At 45.6% G+C, this 23642-nt stretch overlaps 1 protein-coding gene and 1 long non-coding RNA gene across 3 annotated transcripts; both read left to right on the top strand.

The window, feature by feature from the left end:
* Positions 1 to 157: 157 nt before the first annotated feature.
* LOC148670512 (uncharacterized) lies at positions 158 to 1794 on the top strand. 2 transcript variants are annotated; one of them, XR_015937019.1, is made up of 4 exons: positions 158 to 476; positions 738 to 926; positions 1031 to 1248; positions 1609 to 1794. It is a non-coding gene; the product is annotated as an uncharacterized LOC148670512 (long non-coding RNA). The 2 variants fall into 2 exon arrangements; XR_015937018.1 differs by having other exon boundaries at positions 158 to 926.
* Positions 1795 to 9504: 7710 nt separating this feature from the next.
* On the top strand, positions 9505 to 20562 carry LOC148670511 (uncharacterized). Its single transcript, XM_088632420.1, has 2 exons — positions 9505 to 10122; positions 17374 to 20562. Exons 1-2 carry the CDS (start codon positions 9753 to 9755, stop codon positions 19281 to 19283), a joined length of 2280 nt encoding a protein of 759 aa, XP_088488546.1. The 5' UTR covers positions 9505 to 9752; the 3' UTR covers positions 19284 to 20562.
* The last annotated feature ends 3080 nt before the right edge of the window (positions 20563 to 23642 follow it).

The raw sequence follows: 23642 nt of genomic DNA, 5'->3' as shown, positions 1-23642 counted from the left end.
TGTGACATCTGTTGAAAAGTTTGCTCTCAGCTGTAATGATGGTTACTGTGATTGCTGGGAGACCAGAGCCAGGGCCTTGTCCTCCTAGAGAAGACACTCTCAGTTTTCTCTCTGTCCTCCACATGCCGTCTCTGTGCCCCTGTCCCCTCAGGCCAGCCAACAAATCACCAGGCAGGAGGCCAAGACCCAGCCATGGGACAGCTCGAAGGGCATGGAGAGGGACAGAGGGACAGGCCATTGACCTCCTCCTTAGACATACCAATACTCCCTCATGTGTACCCTCTAGAGCACCCCCTCACCTACTTGCTGGCATGCCCACTCACCCCAGCCCGGCCCCGGCTGCCCTCTGGTGGCTCAGGGAGGGCCTGCAGGTCAAACTGGAGGGGCTGCTTTAGGTGGAGGAGAGCCGGGTGCGGACCTGGGCTCAGAACGCGATGTCCTTCATCTAGCTGGACTGCCTGGAGCTGTACAATGAGGTCAATGCAAAGTTTGGACAGATCCAAGCTATAATGGTGGAGCTATAATGATGATGATTCACTGCCTTTGTTCTCCCTCTCTGGTACAGGAGTTGGTACTGAGTTTCACGGAGGATGTGATAAGAAATTTGACCAAATCCCAAAATTAAAACAGTGAAGACAATAGGCAACACAAAGAGAGCTCTGATAATGGAGGTTTGGTTTGACGGCAGCAGACATGGTCAGGACATCTTGCCTGATTCTCTCTCCCCATTTTCGTAGGATTTTCCTTTCCAGGGCACAGGAATCATGAAGCAGGATGACTACGAGGAGGCGAAGGAGACACTGAAGTCCTACTTCGAAAACATGAAGGTCAGGTGTGACTTCTCCGAGGTGGACAAGTGCTTCCGCCAGGCTGCAGCCGAGCTTGACCTTATCCTGCAGAAGTACCTGGGAGTCCCTGCAGCTGAGGTCTGTGAATAGCAGGTTTATTTTTTCTCTTTGTAGTATTCTTAGGACAGTCTGGCCTGTTGTGGGACTCAGCAGAAACAGAAAGGTCTTCTGTGTGTCTTCAGTCTCTATAGCCCAGGAGACGCACGATAAAGGTGGGTGAGGCTGTTGAAGAAAACAAGCTGTCCATCCCTCCCTCTCCTGGACCTTGGCACCCCTGGGCCCTCCCTCTTTGATCACCTGTGACCCCGCTGAGTTCAGAGAAACCCTACGCTGCCCCCATCAACTCCTGGAGGAGCTCCCCCCTCTTAGGAGCATCAGAGCTCCTGAACTTCAGAGACAGGTGAGAAGTGAACAGAACCTCTGTCCTTGTATAGACTCACTTGTACTGAATCTTATTGGACACACTGTATAGTCTCATCTGTACAGACTCTTATAGGACACACTGTATAGACTCACCTGTATAGGCTTTTATTAGGACTCACTATATAAACAGACCTGTACAGACTCTTATTAAACACACTGTATAGACTCACCCCTGTACAAACACTTATTGGAAAAACTGTACACACACTTGTCCAGGATCTTATTGGACACACTGTGCAGACTCACCTCGTGTGACTCAGTACATGTTGATCTAGATTACATACAGAATTAGAAGTGAAGGATGTCTCCCTTACTAAGGTCTGTTGTGTGTCTTCAGTCTCCACAGCCCAGGAGGCACATTATCCAGGTGGACGAGGCTTTCAAAGAGCTCCCTCCTCAATCACCTGTGACCCCACTGAGCTCATTAAACTCCCTGCCGACTGCTCCATCCTGCCTCCATCAACACCTGGAAGAGCCCTCTCCTTCGAGGAACGTCAGAGCTCCTGAGATTCAGAAACAGATTCAGAGATTCAGAAACAGGTGAGAAGTGAACAGAACCTCAGAGCTCCTGAACTTCAGAGACAGGTGAGAAGTGAACAGAACCTCTGTCCTTGTGTAGAGGCAACGGTACAGACTTTTATTGGACACAGTGTACATACTCACCTGTACAGGATCTTATTACAGTCACAGTACATATAGTGAGGGTATATTAAGAGTAAGAAGTCAAGAACTGACCCCAGCAGCAAAGTCCTCTGTCTGTCTTCTGTGTCCAGGTGCGAAGAGCCGTGCTTTCCAAGTCGGCCCTGAAAAAAATGAAGAGGACAACATGTCCACCTCTTCCAATCCTGATGCTGACCTGCCACAGGTCACTGCCCCACTGTCCAGCCAGCTGCCTGTCCCCAGTCCCCTCCCTCACCTCCCTCCCATCACCTCCCAGGAGAAGTCTGGGATGAAGAAGACTAAGAAGAAGAGGAAGCAGGAGAGTCAGGAAGGTCTGAGCCCTGAAGACATGCCTCCAGAGTTGCTGAAAGTAAGAACCAGGATGCTGTAGTGTCCCATTCAGGGTGTATCCTGTCTTGTGCCCATTTAATGCTGGGATAGGCTCTGCCTACCCCGCTCCATTGTTGTGACTACCCCGCAGTTACAACAATGGAGATAGTATTTAATGCAGAGTCCCTGTTAATACTACAGTTGTACAGTTGTTCTCTCAAGAATATAAATACCCTACAACAAATATGAGCTCTATCAATAATACAGATAAGATAATATATCAATAATATCAATCTTCTGTAACATCAAAATAGACTAGATGAGAAATTGAAATTGAGATTTTTTCCTGAGTGTACATGGTTTACTTGTGTGTGAACATTTCTGTGAAGAAAGAAGCTGGTCCCACCCCGAGCATGACAATAATGATTCAAAATCCAAACCCAAAAGTCTATTAAGTACCCAACTCGTAAAAACACAGAATACCCTCATATCAAGCTTCACTAACATTTTTTTTTATATAACTACAAAGCAGATGGAGCCACCCTTTAATTGATTCAAAAACCAGATTTGTTAAAATTCCACATACCTATTTATATTTATTTCTAACAGCACCGGAGAAGCTGAGTCAATAATGACAAAAACAGTTATTTTACAAACCAGAAACATATTTTAAAAAGGACAAAGAAACACAAGGAGCCCACAGTTTCTGGTACTTCTAGTTTGAAAAACCGGATTGATTAACCAGCACACAAATGGATAAACTCCCAACTTGATTGACAGCAGGCTGTGATTCGGTGAAAACTACCAAGAATGAGAGCGGAGACTGTGATTGGACAATTCTTTGTAAATAATTGGGAGCCATACAGGCTTTGATTGGCTAAGGCTACCAAAAATGAACTGAGACCCAGGGCTGCAAGTGTATAATGTGGGAAGATTTTCATCAGGTGTATCTGTGTTCAAGTCCTGGTGTGAATATGTTGAATGCAGGTGTGGCCTTCTGTTTAGACTCTGCAGCGCTCTGGTTGTCAGCTAGCTCTCTAGGAAGAACGGCATAGAGACAGGAACTACAATTTGCCTGCATTATGCACAGAATGACTACGTTGGTCTAGCAGTTAGGATTCCTGGTTTTCACCCAGGTGGCCCGGGTTCGGCTCCCAGTATAAGAATGCCTCTCTGTTGCCTTTTGGTTTCCAAATGAGCAGCTCAGTTTAGAAAAGAGCAGTGTAGAGGTCTGCAAAAACGTGTAATAATAGCGATCACTTGTTTCAGCCAGATTTTGTACTGAAGCCCTTAAATTTTGCCAGGTGGGAAGGGGTAACTTGTATAAAGTATTGAACTTCAAGAAATTTACTCGTCAAGGTAATATTTTTCCACATTGTAGCGATTTCTCCACTTCTGTACCCTGACTTTCTCTATTGCTAGAGAGCTGTAGAATCTGGAGTCACTTATCCAGCTCTGGGAACAGTGTCTAGATGACAGGTTTCTGACAGAGGCCAGCAGGTTTTGTGCCAAAATATCTTGATATTTGGAGCTAGTCATTATCCTATCTATTTTGACTAGAGCCCCTGTCCCAGCTGAAGAAAAGCATCCCCAAAGCATGATGCTTCCACCACCAAGTGGTGTGTGATGATGGGCTGTGTTGCACCAAACATATCTTTTAAACTTAAGGCCAAAAGGCTCACCCTTTGTCTTATAAGACCATAAGACATTTTTTAGTGTGACTGAATGCATTTTATTGCAAAATTTAGATTTATTTTTTTGTGAAAAATGGCTTCTGTCTTGCCTCCTACCCCATAGCCCAGACGTGCAGAATACGGGAGATTGTTGTCACATGCAAGGAGTGACCAATACCCACCAAAAATTCCTGCAGCTCTGTAGGCCTCTTGGTAGCTTCCCTAATATGTTTTCTCCTTGTCCCGTCATTAACTTTGGAGGGTTGTCCTGATCTTGTCAATGTCCCTGTGGTACCACATTTGATGATAATCTTCACAGGGCTCCATGGTACATCCAATGCCTTTGATATTCTTTTATACCCCTCTCCTGATCAGTACCTTTCAATAATAAGATCCCTTATATTTTTAATCACCTCCTTGAGGACCATGGCTATCCCAGTAGACTTCAACCACGAAAGTTACAAGGAAGTCCTACAAGAACAGCTGATTTTTTTTTTTGGGTTAATCATAATCACTTTCATTAATGGCAGGTGTATGCTACTTAACTTTGGACATGATTTTGAATGTGATTGGTTAACTCTGAACACAGCTACAGCCCCCATTATAAAAGGGTGTGCACACTTATGCAACCAGAGTGTTGTAGGTGTCATGCCCTCTGCAGCCAGAGGGTTTTCCTTCTCTGTCCTGTCTCTCATTTCCGGTTATTTGCTTTTCTTCCGGTATTTCTCTATCTCTGGGGCTATATATTTCCGGGTCTTGCACTCTGCCCTGGCTCAACATTGACATTCAGATGTCCCGAGACCCGCCTAGCACCAGGTCGCCCCACGTCCGCTACCTGAGGGCATTGGTTTCTATACGGCACTCCTGAACTCTTTGCACGAATGAGCCCGGGCTAACTCCCCGTTCCGCTGCTATGCATATGGGTCTTTTTCCGCTCTCCTGCTCTCCACGGTTAGTCCCTTTGGACGTCCGTGACAGTAGGTTTTTTAATTTCAATTATTTTTCCTAATAATTATCTGTTTTCTCTTGAATTTTGTTGGGTGCAAGGTCACATTAAAGATGGAAAAATGTCTGACATGATTTATCTTGATTTCTGGTAACAGTACAGAACAAGCAGTGAGCAGCTCGCATAGCTTTCAACTCAGTGCGGAGTCCAGAGGGAGGCTTCGCTCGCTGAATGATGTCTCAAGAAACCCCGGTTGAGATTCAACAGGTGTCTAATAATCACGTTCAAAAAGGTGCCGAAAAGTTTCTTTTTTAACATAACCTTACATTTACCCATACAGTACAATGTATTTTCTGTACCCTCAAATCCCCAATGCTACTACTTTCTCCTGAGAAACACAAGTATAGAGTGAAATCACAATAAATTATACAACAAATCTATTCAAACGCCCAGATATGACAGAACACATTTAAGACTTTCACCCCTTTAAATATGTATTTCCTTAATTTCAGTTCTCTTCCCTCCGCAGAATACGGGAAAATTCACTATCGCATATTAAAGGCTGTACAGTACGTACTCAGTTGTTTAACAAAAACAATCACATTTCCTGCAAATATCAAGTGGGTTAAGGTTTTGCTAAGAAATCCAATTAAGTAGAGAAGAGATTGAGATTAAGTAGAGATTCTTTATACCACCTCCTTAATACTTTTCACTGAGATGCCCTATGTAGCAGAGAGGTCATTAAAGATATTAAGATGTGTAATATTTCTGCTTTTACATGAAATATATTCAGCTACAGTAGACTTATTTAAAATCCAAGACTTACAAGAATCTATTACAGACAGAGATTAAGTGTTTCTAACTTGATTTTCCGAAGTTATTGACTAAGAGGATTTATAATTACTGTTCGGAATGTTTGAGCATTTGTTATTTACTTAGAGGTTGAGTGTTACAATGTGTAAATGAACGTAAAATAAATTCTGATATAACATGTATAAAAGAGTAACATAAAGTATAAATACAATATCAAGAAATAAATATCTGATGCTTTTTAAATGTTCCAATATCTAATAATTGAACTGGTTCCTCAATGTCAATTTAGGGTACCACAGGGATCAGTGCTGGGGCCAATATTGTTCTCTCTGTACATGCTGCTGCTAGGTAGGATAATACAAAAACATAATATTAACTTTTATTCATATGCTGATGACACTCAAATAAACATTTTGTTTACACCTAACGACAACTCGTCTATTAACACTTTATTTAATTGCATTAATGAAGTAAAGACTTGGATGTGTGAAAACATTTTGTTACTCTACTCTGATAAAACAGGTTCTGTTGTTTGGTGGCTACAATACTGATAGGACTACTATAACTTCAGCACTTAACTCAGTGGATTCAAAAATTTGCCTCAAAGACTCAGCGCGTAACCATATTAGACACAAGGCTCTCGTTTAACTCTCATGTTAAAAGAGTATCAAAACATGCTTCCTACTGTTAAGAAAAATTGCAACACTAAGGCAGTTTCCACTCAAGACACAGAGAACTTAATGCATGCTCTTGCATACAGCAGGTTAGACTACTGCAATGCCCCACTATCAGGTAGTAAAGACCTTTAGAGACCGCTGTGTATAAGCCCCACATAAGTGATGTGAACAAACAGCGTTTTACAAAGGAGCTGCTTTGGAGTCGACAAAGCTCATCTTGGTCTCTCTGCACAGCCAAATTTCAAGTAATCAGCTCCGTGTACAGAAGGAAAGTGCATTTGGTACAAAATGCCATGAAACACCAGAAATACATTGAGAAAAGATGGCCTGTCGCTAGGGACCTTTATGCAGTTGAGAAGCATGCGAAAAAAGGTGGCTTGTTTCCGGGAAACCTTTCGTTAGGCAAACATGATAACCACTACAGTATGGAAAGCTGCAGGCACTACTGCTGCTGCTGGTGACTCTTGTTGTGAATGCAAGGAGCTGCATCTCCAACATCCCTAACTTCCACTCGATAATCTACTGGACACACCTGCCCCTCACAGAGTCAGTGGAAAGACCCCCGAGTGGGAGTAACGGAAGGCAAAAGAGATAGGGGTCTTTCTCTTCTTCTCACAAGCCATGGGACACAACAGACATACAGAAGGTGCTGCAGCACCATTTTCATAAAATGCAGTTATGTTGGATGAAATTGTCGAGCTGCTTCAACCTCTGGGGCAGGAAAGGCAGCTTCAGACATGCCCACAGCCACGCCGGATCAAAGTGGGGAAAGATTTTTCCCCAAACCACCTCCAAGACCGGTGCCCTGAACTGCTTTGCCACAATCAGCCTGTGGAACACGCTGGTGGTGCACCCCAGGAGGCTCACCCCATGGTCCCCCCACTTCACTGTCATCTCCCTGAGCCATGCACCGGTCACAGCTTCTCCAGCCAGCTGTCCAGGAGGCTGAGCTTGAGCTGCTCAAAGTCCTGGCGCATCTAACTGCCAGACAGCTCATCGTCAACCTCCCGCACAGTGTCGACAATAGCTTGAGCAGGTAGAAAGCCATCCTTTATTTCGTAAAGAAGATCCCTGAACTTAGACAATTCAGCCTCATAGAAACATCTACGCCATCGAGACCTGAGCCGGGTGGTTGAGGAACAGAGGCTGCTCAAGCAGCGGGGCTCTCATCTTCGGCATGTAGGAGACATGAACTCCCCCGATGCCAGCAAGACTTCCCTGTAAAAGTGGGGCAGATGTTCCACCAGCCCCAGAGTCAGCCTCATCAGGAGAGCCTCCCACCCCACACCCCTGCAGGTCTTGAGGTGACGTCCCATACAGATGCTATGATTATCCGTGTTAAGGACGCTCTTCATTTTTAGGCCGATATCAGACAGCCCCAGCCCACCCATGGAGACTTCTCCAATAAGGGTGTCGTAGGCAACCTGTGGAGGGTCCCCCCTCCAAACAAAGCCCACCACCAGCTGTTGAATCTCTCTCTCAATCCTCTAGGGAAGAGGCATCACAGATAGAAGGTACCACAAGAGGCACAGGGACAGGCACAGTATTTTAACCAATAAGACCCTTCCCTTCGAGGTCAGGGACTTGCATCTCCACCTGCCAAGTCTGACCCTCATCTTAACAAGCTTCTCCTTCCACAGCAGGAGCCCAGTGGCCTACTCTTCAATACCAATATAGACTGCGAGGACCTTAAGGTGACCCGTCAACACCTTGAAGGGGTATCCAAGGAGCGGGGCAGTGTCTGCCCTCCCCACCGGCATGATCTCAGACTTCTCCAGGTTTACCCTGGTGCCCGAGGCAGTGCAGTAGGCCTGCACCGCCTATGGTGTCGTTGGCATATTAATAGATCAGTGAGGTGGCAGCGCCCCCAGGCAAGGCAACCCTGTGCACCCCTTCATTCCTGAGAATCGCCAGGCCCAAGGGCTCAGCCACTGAGGAGTAGAGCAGGGCAGACAGAGGGCAACCCTTTCTTTTAGTGTCTTCTCCTGTCTTTTCCTTGCTGTATTACTGTCCCTTTCCCTCATGTGAAGATGGATCCACAGCCGAAACCCTGCTTGTTTCACCCTGATTGTGCAGCGTCATTCTGTGTGAGGAGAGCAACTCACACTGCTCCGGTGGCACAATAGGTCAGCGTACTTATACAGCAGAGTCATGTTGAGATTGTGAGTTCCAGCATCATCTGGAGCACCATCGATTCTGAAATACATAAATAAATTGGTACAAGATGATAATTTATAGCGAGTTCCTGAGTATTTGTCCCACAATAGACACTTTTTGGGGAAAAAATTGAATTGATGTATCATGTGAACGCTTGCTCTTAAGATGGAAAGAGATTGCATTTGGTATTGCATTTAATTAGATGCTAATTATTTTATTTACTTTGCCCTCTTGTTAAGATCTGTTACATCAGGAAAATAAAGTATATGCTCAGCAGAGGGATTGTCATATTTTGTCTGTTAATCAAACATAATCAACAATTATGGACAACCATTTTCACAAGGTTGTGAATTATAATGCCTTCAAAGTCACATTTAAACTTTCTGTAAAATTAAAAAAACACAGAAATACAAGCAGGCACTGATTTGTGTCCAGAATACTCCAACGTAACAAATGCTTCAAGCACATTGAGCTCCTTGGACATGAAAACTGCTAGATGGTTAAAACTTCTTTCAATATACAGGAGATCCTGTGTCCGAAATCCTGAGGTGCCTTTCTTCCTGTCTTGTCATACAGAATGTATCATTAAGGACAATCACATATGGCTTGATTTTGTTAATGGAAGTATTTATTTCCTTTCTTGGGACAACGTGTTTTTCGAGAAATGCATACAATTTGCGAAATATGAAATACAAATTTTGCTTATGGTGCAGAATAAATACTGCCAGCTGGGAAGAATATGACAGCATTTTTTTTCTTTAACCAAAAACCTGCAAAGGGAGACGTTTTCGTTGTGGAAGGGCAAAACAATAAATCTGTTCCGTTTCACAAAATTCACACTTACGAACGGTGCAAGTCGCAGGTGATTCACTCCTCTTGACTAGGTGGCGCTAGGAGGTGCAGTTAAGTTTATATCGGGCTGCAGAAACTCCTCTTTCTCAGCTCCGCTTCTCGATTGTTTTGAAGCCGCGGCCGCGCTAACGAATGACGTCATCACACGGCGCTACACAGCATACCCGTGGGTGCTTGAATGATTTTCTTTCTATAAAGAAGAAAGTTCTTTTTTTATAACTTCAGTTTCTGAAAACGTAGCATGTTGTCAACTGTGTTTATGCTTGAACAGAGCACAGCCCTGACAACAGAATCTGTGAAGAATAAAAATAAAGAAGCTGTTCTGTTTAAACATCGCAAGTCAGCCTTTGTTTCTGATCGACTCTGAAGAAGGATGGCGGAGTGCTTGTTAAATCTGCAAATCCAGCTTGACTCGTTCATGCACGTTTTGCTCAAATCGATCGTGTATGAAGTGTCAGAAGTTTTTGGAAACAGGATGTCTGACTCTGAGAACGAGTTTGAAGACAAACTCCGCAATATCTCCCAGGTCCTGGTGGGACGGGCCGTGTTTAAAATCACACAGTGTGTGGAGGACAGTGTCGGGAGTGAAATGGCGCAGCTGAAGAAGGAAAACGAGAGCTTGAAGTGGAGATTGCAGCTGTTGGAGAAGGATTTGCGAGTAAGAGGAGATCAGGGTACCCAGACGCTTCCCTGTGAAGTCACTGCAGAAATAAAAGAAGAAATGGACATGAAACTGTTGTCAGGTCAGTGTGGTGACGTGTATGAAGTCGGAGTATGTGTGTGTGTTTAAAACCAGTGTCTATAACTTCCTCACTGGTGAGGTCTGTGTCTGTATTAACTCCTCTGGAATATTAATCCACTGTGTCTGTATTAATCCCTCTCTCTCTTAGTGCATTGTTTATGTACTGTACTGTGAAGTAAGTGTGTCTGTATTAACCCCTCTCTCTGTGCATTGTTAATGTACTCTAGTGTCCAGTCAGCGTGTCTGTATTCACCCCTCTTTCAGTGCAGTGTTAATGTACTGGAGTGTCCAGTCAGTATAGCTGTATTTACCCCTCTCTGTCAGTGCAGTGTTAATATGCTGTTATTTCCAGTTTGTCCTTGTCTGTATAAAGTGTTAATGTACTGTAGTGTCTAGTCAGTGTGCCTGTATTAAGCCCTCTCTCTCTCAGTGCAGTGTTCATGTACTGTAGTGTCCAGTCAGTCAGCATGTCTGTTAACTCCTCTCACAGTGCAGTGTTAATATGCTGTAATTTCCAGTTTGTCCGTGTCTGTATAAAGCCCTCTGTCTCAGTACAGTGTTAATGCACTGTAGTGTCCAGTCAGTCAGTGTGTCTGTATTAACCTCTCTCTCTCTCAGTACAGTGTTAATGTACTGTAGTGTCCAGTCAGTGTGTCTGTATTCACCCCTCTCTCTCTCTGTGTTTGAATCATGTGGCCGTGTTTCTTCATTGGTTTTGTGTTTTTTTCTGTCTTTTTTTGGGGGAAAACTGGGTTTATTTTCATACCATGGCCAGTTCGGGAGGCTCTGATCCTCCAGACTTCTCATTTGAGAAGTTAACACAGCGCCATGGAGTGAAAATTTCCCCTGTGGAGTTCTGTCCGCTGGAGAGGTGTGTTCTTGCGGTCGGGGAGGTTGTGAGCTGTAGGAACATCAAGTCCGCTTCCCGCATGAGTGGAGGGATAGTTATTTTCCTGCAATCTATTGATCTGGCAAATGCCCTAGTGGTAAAGGGGGCCATCCTGGACGGCACCTTCACCCCGGTGCTGCCTCTCGTGGCCCCAGCTCGGAAGATCACCCTCTCCAATGTGCCTCCGTTCATGAGGAACGAGCTGCTGTAGAGGGAGCTGTCCCGTTACGGACTGGTGGTCTCTCCGATCAGGAAGGTCCCTCTGGGCTGCAGGGCACTTCAGCTGAAGCATGTCATCTCTTTCCGAAGACAAGTCTACGTGATCTTAAAAAAACCCCATGGAAGAGATCAATGTGGATCTTAAATTTCGGATTGACACCTGTGATTATGTTGTATTCGTGACTTCGGAATTGACGAAGTGCTTTAGGTGCGGGAGCGAGGGGCATGTGGTGAAGATTTGCCTGGAGGTGGAGGACGAGATGGGCAGGGAGCCTCAGCCCCAGGGTGCACAGGAGGCCAGGAGACAGCGTCAGGCAGCGGGGAGTGGAGCAGTGCAGGGAGGCAGCAGGGAGGCAGAGCCCACAGCCGGGGTGCAGGAGAGGAGGTTGCTGGAGGGGGCAGGTGAGTCGAGCTGGTGGTGTCCCATGCAGGAGAACAGATAGCAAAGAGTGGACCACCTCAGCCCTCAGATGGGAGCTCCCCACACCGGGGAGCAAGATACGAGCACTGGCGGAGCAGGGGAGCTGCAGAGCCCCGCTGCTCAGGAGAGTCAGGGAGAGAGAAAGCAGGCAGTGACACCGATGGAGGAAAACTCGTCACAAGTGCCAGCAAAAACTGTAGACACGGTGTGGGGAGGAAATGAAGTAACATCCGGAAAAATAGACGATGGTTTTAAGACGCCGTGGAGAAAGCGCACGAAAAAATCTGTGCAGAGTGTGGTGCAGAAAAAGCACAGCACAGAGAGCTCGGTGGAGGGCGGCTCTGTCGCCAGCCCGGGGGCCGCGAGTGTCTCCGACACTGCGAGAGTGAGGATGCGCTGGAGTGTCCTCGCCATCGCCGCCTGGAGCTTCTCGGAGTCCGTGAGCGACGATGACGAGGGCGGCTTCACAGACACCTCCTCTCTCGCCTCGGGCTCCTCGGCCCGGCAGAGCTGCAGAGTAGGCTACAGTTTCCAGAGCATCAGGGAGTTCTTAGAGAAGACTAAAGGTAAGAGGGGAACTGTGGTCAAGGACTTTTTTCCCCAATACTGAGCTCTTTGTCCTCTCCGCGACGCACCATCTGAAAAGGCTCAGGTGCGAATGACTTGGGTAAGATCAGGGCAGGACCGCGGAATGCACCTCAGCACGAATGAGTCCCGTCTCTTACATCACATCACTATCCTTCTGCGTGCTATGTGTCTGTTCGTGTTTTATGTTGTTTCTTTTTTTCTTTTCCGGAAGCATGGGCGGCATTAGAATAGGGAGTTTGAACACCAATGGGTGCTGGAGGGCTTTGAAGCGAGCTGCGGTGTTGGAGGTCATCAAAGAAAACAGCCTGCATGTGACGTTCCTGCAGGAGACCCGCACCGACACCGACATCATTGCCTGGCAGCGGGAGTGGCAGGGGGACATTGTGTACAATCATGGGTCCCCTGTGAGCGCGGGGGTCACGATGCTGTTCTCTGTGGGGTTCAAGCCCCTCTCTATCGCCGTCCATGAGGTTGTGAAAGGTCGCCTGTTACTCATGCGAGTAGTTTACAGGAAGAAAACCTTTGTTTTTATTAACATTTATGCATTCACAGATGGTGGGGAGAGGGTCACCTTCTTCAGGGAGCTTGAAAATGCGCTGGTGACCTGCCAGCCTGAAGAGCTGGTCTTCCTGGGGGGTGATTTTAACTGCACAGAGAGCAGCACACTGGACAGGAATTACACAGGAATCATGGAGAGCCACATGGCCTGTCGGCCAGGAAGCTGCGCAGGATCCTTGTCAAATCTGACCTCACTGACATCTGGAGGAGATGTCATGGGGACACGAGGCAGTACACCTGGGCCCAGGTCAAGGGGAATACCCTCTCTCTGGCCAGGCTGGACCGCATCTACTGCCGTAAACATCATTACAGGATCGTCAAGCAGTACTCCCATCTGTCCAGTGGCCTGTCGGACCACTGTCTCACTATCTGCACAGTCGTCGTCCCATCAGTGAGGTCCCGCAGTGCCTACTGGCACTTTAATACCCAACTGCTTGACGATGCTCACTTCTGTGACTGCCTCCTGTTCTTCTGGTAGCAGTGGAGGAGTCAGAAAGCCCACTTTGTCTCCCTGCGGCAGTGGTAGGATATTGGGAAGGTGCAGATTCGCCAGTTCTGCCAGCAGTACACTGGAATTGTCACGAGAGGTATCCGTGAGTCCATGAAGGCTCTGGAGAGAGACATTCTGGAGCTCCACCAGGCTCTGGAGTGTCGTGCAGACAGGAGGCTAATTGATGACCTCCACATCCAAAAGGATTACTCATTGGCCATCTGGACACAAAAGTACAGGGAGCTCTAATAAAATCTAGGGTTCAGAGTGCATCACAGGTAGACGCCCCAACTCGCTACTTCTTTGGCCTAGAGAAGAAACCAGGCCAGAGCAGGCAGAGCCTCTGCCTGCGCTCGGAGACAGGGCAGGAGCTGCACGAGGCCGGGCAGATCCAGGAGAGGACCATGCAGTTCTGCAAGATGCTCTTCTCCAGCGAGGCAAGTGAGGACTCGGTCTGCACATGCAGGTTCTTTGAAGACCTTTCACAGGTCCCCGAAGAGGAGAATGCATGGCTGGAGAGGCCTCTATCCCTGGAGGAGCTCTCCACTGCACTCAGTGTCTTGAGTAATGGTATGACCCCTGGCCTTGATGGCTTGCCGGCCGAATTCTACTGTGCCTTCTGGGCCGTGCTGGGACCTGACCTGCTGGATGTGTTCTCGGAAAGTCTGGAGCAGGGGGACCTGCCACTGAGCTGCAGGAGAGCTGTTGTCACCCTGCTGCCTAAGAATGGGGACCTGTGTGACATTAAGTTTCCAGTGCAGAGGGGAGTCAGGCAGGGCTGTGCACTCTCAGGAATGCTATACTCCCTTGCTATTGAACCTCTGCTACATCAGCTGCGCCAGGTCATCAAGAGGCTGTCCATCCCGGGCTGCTCCGATTCTACTGTCAAGATCTTGGCATACGCTGATGACATCATGGTCGTGGTCGGAGGAGAACAGGATGTCAGGGCGCTACAGACAACTTTGAATGATTTTCAGTGGCTATCATCAGCCTGAGTAAACTGGGCCAAGAGTAGCGCCCTACTCCTGGGAGAGTGGAGTGAGACGGGTCCCCCAGTCTTGCCAGAGAGGTTCAGCAAGACCAGAGGGGGATTCAAATACCTGGGGGTGTACCCTGGGGACAAGGCCAGTGTGAGGAAGAACTGGGAGGGGCTCCTCGAAAAAGTTAAAGGTCGCCTGGACCGCTGGCGCTGGCTGCTCCCCCAGATCTCCTACAGAGGCCGGGTTCTGATTGTCAACACCCTGGTGGCTTCAATGTTGTGGCATTGCCTGCTGTGCCTGGAGCCACGAGCTGGACTGATTGAGGAGCTGCAGGCCACGCCTCTCGACTTCTTCTGGGATGGACTGCACTGGCAGTGGAGGGGTGTCCTCTATTTGCCCAGAGAGGATGGAGGACAAGGACTCGTTGACATCCGGAGCCGGGTGGACGCCTTTCGTTTGCAGGCAGTACAGAAGCTGCTGTTCGGCCCGGCCTCGCTGTCCTGGAGGGAGCTGACCTTCACCCTGTTGCGTCTAGCAGGACACCTCGGGATCGACTCTGTTCTCTTCCTGATGGACACCAGCAGGGTTGACCTGTCTCCACTGCAGCCTTTCCAGCGTAGTCTCCTGAAAGCCTGGCGGCATCTGCACGTGTGGAGAGAAGAGGAGCAGCCCAGTCTATACTGGACACTCTGAGAGCCGCTAGTACACAATCCGTGAATGGACACAGAACAGGGCCGCTCCTTGGACTTTACCGGCAGACTGGTCTGCACCAACGTCACACAACTCCACCACCTGCTTGACGTGGATCAGGACTGCTGGCGCAGCATGGAGTGGGCATGCGATGCTCTGGGACTACACTCGGGGCGGTGTGTGGACAGGTTTCTTAGTCAGCTTCGCTCTGCTCTGCTCTGCCTCTTGAGGAGATGCTGCTAGTCCAGGGTCTGTTTGAGGAACGCCACCTTCCAACCACACAGCCTCCTTTCCGTGGTCTGCTAGTGTCTCCTGCACTCAGTCCCTGGCCGACAGGATCTCACCTTGAATCCCTTGCTTCAGAGGAGAGGTCTCTAGCTGGTGTTGAGGGGAAGTGTCTGTATAGACTAGTTGTAACATCTAGACATCAGGCCCAGCTGTCTGCACTCCCTGACACTCCCTGGAGGGCTCGTCTGGGGGTGCCAGATGGTGTCCAGCCTGCCTGGGGTAACCTCTACAGATTTCCCCTCAACAAGAGGGGCCTGTCTCTTCTGCGCTCAGAGGGAGACGGTGTTCCACTACTACAGTGCCTGCCCCCACCTGTCGCCCATGTTTGCCGTGTTGATCTGGCTCTTCATCAGCCTTGGTCTGGCCTTCAGTGACATTATTTTCATGTTCGGGGTGGGTCATACGAGAAAAGGAAAAAGTCAGACCCTCCTCGCCAACTTTCTACTGGGCCAGGCCAAACTCACCATCTATAAAAATAAGATCTCTGCTTCTGGGTCTGTAGACTTGGTGAGGATGTTTGAAGGGTTGGTGAAGAGCAGGATGTTGTTAGAATATATGTTTTATATTATCTCATAATGACCGTGGAACATTTGAAAAGCGTTGGTGTTTTGGAAATGTGCAGGATTGTGAATAAAAAATTAATATTCCAATTATGATTTTATTTTAATAATTCTTAAGGTGGGGTTCTAAGAATCAAGATTCATACTTTGTTTATTTTTTCTGTCAATAAAGATTGAATGAACTCTCTCGCTCAGTGTAGTGTTAATGTGCTGTACTGTCCAGTCAGTGTGCCTGTATTAACCCCTCTCTCTCTCAGTGCAGTGTTAATGTACTGTATTGTCCAGTCAGTGTGTCTGTATTAACCCCTCTCTGTCAGTGCAGTGTTAATATATTGTAGTGTGCAGTCAGTGTGTGTGAATCAACCCCTCTCTCTCTCAGTGCAGTGTTAATATACTGGAGTGTCCAGTCAGTGTGTTTGTATGAACCCCTCTCTGTCTCAGTGTAGTGTTAATGTACTGTAGTGTCCAGTCAGTGTGTATGTATTAACCCGCCTCTGTTTGTGCATTTTTAAAGTACTATAATATGCAGGCAGTGTGTCTGTATTAATCCTCTCTTTCTCAATGCAGTGTCAATATACTGTAGTGTCCAGTCAGCATGTCTGTATTAACCTGTCACTCAGTGCAGTGTTAATGTTCTATAGTGTCGTCGGTGTGTCTGTATTAACCCCTCTCTCTCAGTGCAGTGCTAATGTACTGTAGTGTCCTGTCTGTCAGTCTGTCTGTATTTACCCCCCTTCTCTGAGCAGTGTTTGTCCGTGGCTGTAAAAATGCCTCTGTCTCAGTGCTGTGTTAAAGTACTGTAGTGTCCAGTCAGTCTGTCTGTATTCACCCCTCTCTCTCAGTGCAGTGTTAATATATTGTAGTGTGAAGTCAGTGTGTGTGAATCAACCCCTCTCTCTCTCAGTGCAGTGTTAATGTACTATAGTGTACTATAGTGTCCAGTCAGCATGTCTGTATTAACCCCTTTCAGTGCAGTGTTAATGTACTGTTATGCCCAGTCAGTGTTAATATGCTGTAATTTCCAGTTTGTCTAGTGCAAGTATTCACATTACTCCTATCCTTGCACTGCTTTCCTGTCAAGTTTCGTGTCGACTTAACAATCCTCCTGCTTACCTATAAGGCTCTCTGTGGCTTGGCACCTCAGTACCTGTCTGAGTTATCGCCCTACTCCCCACCTCACAACTTTCGCTCTTCTAATTGTGTTCAACTATTTGTCCCCCAGTCCTTCTACACTCTATGGGTGACATGACCTCCTGTTTTGCCCCAAGCTCTGGAACTTTCTCCCCAAGGATATCAGAGTCACTTTCTCTAAGCTTCTTCATATCCAGACTCAAAACCTTTTTCTTCAGAAGAGCCTTTATTTATCTGTTCTTTACCCCTCTGCTCCTACTGGACTTAGTACCACCATCTACTGACTCGTCTAACTGTGTATTCTCATCGTGCTTATATTGTGTATTTTATGTTGTTGGCCTTCTGTAAAGTGCTTTGAGAAGCCACCTTTAAAGGTGCTATATAAAATAAAGTTTATTATTATTATAAAGGTCTTGTTTTCTTGTCCTGTATTTACAGGCACAGAGACCAGTGCTCTCTCGGACGCTGGGGAAATGGCTCCTCTTGAACAGCAGCACAGTGAGGAGGAGTGGGGCTCCAGTTTGATGCAGGAGAGAGAGCTCACTGTTGCAGAAGGGAAAGAGACACTCAGTGAGCAGCACACAGAGAGCAGGCAGAGTGTCGAGGATTCTGTGCCCATGATGAAGACAGAGCCCGAGCGTGAGACGCCTGGGCTCTTAGTATATGATGATTTTATAGAGAAGATTAATAATCTGGACTCAAACAATATTACACAAGGTTGTAATGAACTGGGCTGTGTCTCTGTACAAGAGCACAGTGAAGAACTGGATGTTTTAAATCTTACAGAGCAGGGCATGGAGTCCAAGTTGATTGACGCTGCAGAGCAGCAGACTGATGTACCTGGTGAAGAGGACAGTACTGAGTCACAGCACCCAGAGGAGAGTCAGTACAGGGAGGAGCAACAGCATCTCCTACAGGGCTTGATAATTAGGCCTTGTTCTGTTCAACTGGAGAGACTGTCATTGCAGAGTCTCAAACAATCATATGATACCTTGGTATCTGATGGCTTTACACACAGGTTTAATAATCTGGTTACTGAGAAAATTGTTAAAAGTTTTAATGAACTGGAGAGTATGTCTGTTCTTGGGCAAAGAGGAGAACAACAGAATGAATTAGACAGTTTTAGTCTCAGAGAGCTGGAGAACGAGCCCCGGATGATTCACTCTGCTGAGCAGCACACTGAAGGACATGGTGGAGGAAACAAACCTCAGCACACAGAGCAAGACCATTCCATGGAGCATTGGCAGAATAAGAGACCCCAGCACAATCAGAGGATGAGGAAGAATCACTCAAGGCCTTTCTCAGATGGAGTGGACAAACTGCCATTACGGCACAGGGAGAAGCAGAGTTTCTGTCAGTCTAGCATTTCAAAGCCCTACCAGCACCTTCACACAAGAGAGAGACCTTTCAGATGTAGTCATTGTGGGAAGAATTTTAGTCACTTGCACCTATTAAAACAACATCAGCACATTCACATAGGAGAGAGACCGTTCAGCTGCAGTCAGTGTGGGAAGACTTTTAGTCAGTCAAGTAACTTAATAACCCACCAGCGCATTCACACAGGAGAGAGACCGTTCAGCTGCAGTCAGTGTGGGAAGCGTTTTAGTCAGTCAAGTAGCTTAATAGCCCACCGGCGCATTCACACAGGAGAGAGAGCATTCAATTGCAGTCAGTGTGGAAAGAGTTTTAGTCTGAAAAGCCACTTACAATCACACCAGCACATTCACACAGGAGAGAGACCATTCAGCTGCAGTCAGTGTGGGAAGAGTTTTAGTCGGTCAAGTAGCTTAATAACCCACCAGCGCATTCACACAGGAGAGAGGCCATTCAGCTGCAGTCAGTGTGGGAAGAGTTTTAGTCAGTCAAGTAGCTTAATAGCCCACCAGCGCATTCACACAGGAGAGAGACCGTTCATCTGCAGTCAGTGTGGGAAGAGTTTTATTCAATCGCATGACTTAAAAAAGCACCAGCGCATTCACACAGGAGAGAGACCATTCAGCTGCAGTCAGTGTGGGAAGAGTTTTATTCAATCACATGACTTAAAAAAGCACCAGCGCATTCACACAGGAGAGAGACCGTTCAGCTGCAGTCAGTGTGGGAAGAGTTTTAGTCGGTCAAGTAGCTTAATAACCCACCAGCGCATTCACACAGGAGAGAGACCATTCAGATGCAGTCAGTGTGGGAAGAGTTTTAGTCAGTCACGTAGCTTAAGAGCCCACCAGCGCATTCACACAGGAGAGAGACCGTTCATCTGCAGTCAGTGTGGGAAGAGTTTTATTCAATCGCATGACTTAAAAAAGCACCAGCGCATTCACACAGGAGACAGACCATTCAGCTACAGTCAGTAAGGGAAGAGTTCCAGTCAGGTGACTTAAAAACACTAATTTAGTCATCAGGTTTTTTATTTAATCATTGTCTAAGTCAAGTCAACTAAAATGTTTTTTAGTTCAAGTGGGTAGATGTGTCAGCATGTGACATCCACAGCCTAAACATTTATTTTCTTCTCTTTTCAGCATGGAACAAACCTTTACTTGTTCCCAAGATCTCTATTAGTCATAGTCACTTTGTAGTCACCCAATTTTGAGTTCAACTGGTCAGTTAAATTTTGACTATACTCTTATTTACATTTGACTAAAACAGAAATAGTTCTTGTCACGGAGTTTAATTTATGTGGATAAGAGAGCATATATATCAAATACAATAAATATTTATGCAATAAAGGGTAAATAAAGATTAAGATACTGTATGAATCTCTTTTAATAAAAAAAAATCTATTTTGGCACCGTTATTTATACTTATATTTTTTTAATGTAACTATTTTTTGGAACAAGACAGGACAAGCTATATATACAGTGCCTGCAGAAAGTACTCACACCCCATTGTTTATTTCTCATTCTGCTGTGTTGCAAAGTCAAATTAAATCATATTTAAATGTTTTTTTCCACTCCTGTAGAAGCAATTCTCTATAATGTTAAAATTAAATTAAGTATTTATCATTCTGAAGACATCTATTAAAAATAAAAATGGAAAATTACTTAATTGATAAGTATTCACTCCCTTTGTTTTAACAACATAATTTGGGTCAATTATCTTGAGAGATCACACTAAATACATTAACAAGGTACACCTGTGTTCATTTCAAATTCACCGGTGTTCAATTGCTTGATTGCACAATAGATATCACTGACTGTGAGGTCTCACAACTGAAACAGCAGATCAGATCAGTCCTGCTGTCATTAAGACCAAGGAGCTACCTTTGGAACTTTGAGATGAAGTTGTTAGGAGGAAAAAAAATGGAGAAGGTTATAAAAAGATTGGCAAAGTTTTGAACCTTCCTAGGAGCACCGTTAAATCCCATTGTAACTAAATAGAAAAAACATGGCACAACCCAGACACTACTAAGATCAGGCCCTCCTACCAAATTGAGCAACCGGACAAGAATGGTGATTGTCAGAAAAGTGACCAAAAGTGGCCAGCTCCAACACTGACAGAGCTCTTTGGCGGAAATGGGAGAAACTGCAGACACAAACAATCTCTTGTAATACAATACTTTTGTAAATGAGAAATGTAAATCTTTCATTTTGAAAATCAAATGTTCTTGAATAAAAAATATTTTTGATTCATAAATGTGTTGAATTTAGTGTTCTTAAAACGAGGAAAAAATATTTCAATGTGTTAAAATGTGGAGGTGTAATGGGAACAAAATGCGACAACATTCCAGTGGGTGAATACTTTCTGAAGGCACAGTATATACACTCACCTGCTGTGACAAGACCCTGCTGAGACTACCCTGACTCAGGGAATTCACACACACAAAAACACAAGACAAAAGCCATTTTAAGGTCCAGCAGGATTTAACACAACAGAGTGTAAAACAAGCTACACCACTTCATAACCCTGCTTCACAACAACTAACACTCATCTTCTAACTCTGCTGGTATTCTCAAGCTAACCCTGTCAGCCTGTTGAAGGTGTAACTGACAGGTATCACATGATGCACCAGTTTGCAGCCTCAATGTATCAGCTACTACCAGAAATATTTGTTTATGGATAATATCATAATGCATTTATTTTACATTGTTAGAGAGTGAGACTGCAGGGAGGAATAAAGATTCCCTGATACTATTACTGTTACACCTGTAGCGGCAAGGCTTATTAAAATATAGGAATTAAGTTTTGCGATCCCTTGCCAGTGAGGCCCCATCTCTCTCTTCATCTCTGTGGTGCAGCCACAGAGAAGCTATTCATGCAGGCTGATTCAAGGTTTCTTTGATAAGGGACAGCTCCCAAATGGGGATGCACATGCCTGGCTATCATGATCAATGGTCATCCATTGGTGCCTATCTGTCTAGGGAGTGCCAGATGGACATCTGGACTGCATTCCTAAGTGTCAGGGATGAGTTACTCATATCTCATCTTGATCAACCAATCAGGAACTGGTAGGGCCGAGTAACCATGTGGGTCTCTGATGCCCATGAAACTTTCAGCCAATGAACGACCTGAAGTTCCTCCAGGTAAAAACAGGCAACACAGAGGGCCTGAAGAAGAATTCCAAAAAGAACAATTCCAGGGGTGCGAATGATTCCAGGGCAGGACGGCCCGCAGGCCAGAACAGTTGGGAAGCGCAGGACATTCTCGCAGCGCGCTTCCTGACTATCCTGAGACTCAGCCCAGACCCCCATGTAACGGCCAGTGTGTCCGTGTGCCAGAACTTTCCTTGTTCTAAGAGTCGAGAGTGGAGGTTGCCAGCGCGTAACCAGAGGTTGCCACCTGAGGTTAGCACCAGCAGCAGGCCTCGTGAACAGGTCAGAACTGTGGACAGCTGAATCAGTATTCAGAACCCGCAGTCAGTTTTCTCCTATGCACAAACTTTGCTAGTTAAAGCCAACACTAACTAGCCGGTCTTCAGAGAGCAGCGCAGCAGGAATCTCTGCAGCCTCACCGAGCACCGCTTGGCACCTAGCCAGAGCGCGGATTGGACAGCAACAAGCCTGCAACTGTTTCTTTGTTCGGGGGAGATCTGAATCCCCAGAGATTGGATGAGTATTCAACTTCACTGCATTACTGCTCTAGAATTCAATTGTTATCCCAACCAGTTGATATCAATTTAATTCCTAAGAGTTATGTACTTGATTTGAGTATCTAATGTAGAAGTTGTAACCATGAATGAATGAATGATATACTGAACGCATGTCCTCTTGATATGTGTAACTCTTTGTAACCGAATGAATATATACCTTTTGTATTCTGCTAACCCTCACAATAAGATCTGTTAGATTTACATGCACCTTCTATGTATTAATCCATGTATTTTAGTGTATTAGCACCTGTGTGTGTGCGTTGTTTGAGTTATACCGCATGGTTGGATTCTAAGGCCATTAAAAGAATCATTTTGTGATTTACTGCCACAATTAATAATTGTCCCAGTAAATGCCAAAACCCCTACAGAACTGGTGCCTCATGAGACCACACTACAACAGCTTTCTGACCTTTTTTTATTTGGTAGGTAGTACTGAATTGATCCCAGGATGTCATCCATTTGTTTCCTGAAAGAAAACTATCCCACCACCCTTTGTGTGAGCTATTGTCTCCCATGCTCATTTTTAAATGTACTTCCCTGTGGTTTCCATTGTTGAAACAACTTGGATATTTAGCTTGTTCCATGCTCCAAAATCCCTTTGTGTTAAGGAGTGCCTCCCTTCCTGACTGGAGGACCTCATCCAGCTGTCTTGAATGAAGTCAGGGTGTCAGCTTCAACACTATCACTGGGCAGCATGTTCCACACACCTACAGCTGCTTTCGTAAAGAAGCCAATTTGAAATTCACTTGTGCCCTCTAGTGTACTAGTACAGTGTATTTATGAGGGTTAGGTGCCTTGAGGTCTCCTCAGATGGTGAATTTTCAAACATGGAACTTAATGCCTTGCGGGAAAATAATGTGTGGTTCCACAGTTCACAAAACCATAATTATTTTTTGTTATAACTATATCAGAAATAAGTGATATTAGTTATTTGTATTTTTAAAGAAAATGAGTACTGAAAACTTCAGAAAATAATTCTAATTATTGTATGTGTAAGCTAATAAGATCACTGCTATATAACAGATTACCATGTACTGGACTAAGTTTTCCTTTTCATTGTTGTGTGCATTTTCTTTTCTTTTAGATCTTATTTTTATTATTGTTAAAAAATGCAGCACTATCGTCTTGTAATGACGTTTATTACCTCACAGGAATAACTGACAGGAAAGTAAATTGAAACTGATAGTTAAGGGATTCATTGAAGATATTTGCTTTAATAACATTTCTTTTATCTGGCAACACAACACTGAGTCACGCACAGGCACTGCTCTGGTAACAGGTCCACACACAAGCCACTTCTAACGCTTTCCTGAAGGAAACTGAACAACTGAAGCATTACCCAGGATGCACGGCTCCAGAATCATGTTAAGTCATGTTAACGCACTTGTGTCTTATAACATTGTATAACCTTATAACACTTTTGTGCAAAGAAGCGAAATCACGAATATTGAACACGGTTTTACTACAGAAAGTTGGCTGTTAGTAGTTTAGAGTTTAATGAATAAACCGCCTTTTCTAATTTTCCAGAATTACTACTCCGTCAAATGGACAAATTTTCAAAACTGGAGGAACTGAAATTAGTACTGGGTCCATCTCCAGGAATATTGTGTGCCCTACCAGTTGGATT

The sequence above is a fragment of the Lepisosteus platostomus genome, chromosome 5 (assembly GCF_059453375.1).
Source record: "Lepisosteus platostomus isolate fLepPlt1 chromosome 5, fLepPlt1.hap1, whole genome shotgun sequence".
NCBI classification, from domain to species: domain Eukaryota; kingdom Metazoa; phylum Chordata; class Actinopteri; order Semionotiformes; family Lepisosteidae; genus Lepisosteus; species Lepisosteus platostomus.
This window is presented reverse-complemented; position numbering and strand designations above follow the sequence as displayed.

Bases quoted from the DNA above. Each gene is read 5' to 3' on its own strand.
- LOC148670511 (XM_088632420.1), top strand. From the start codon at position 9,753: ATGGCGGAGTGCTTGTTAAATCTGCAAATCCAGCTTGACTCGTTCATG. The intron at 10,123-17,373 runs GTCAGTGTGGTG...CTGTATTTACAG, and splicing joins GGACATGAAACTGTTGTCAG to GCACAGAGACCAGTGCTCTC.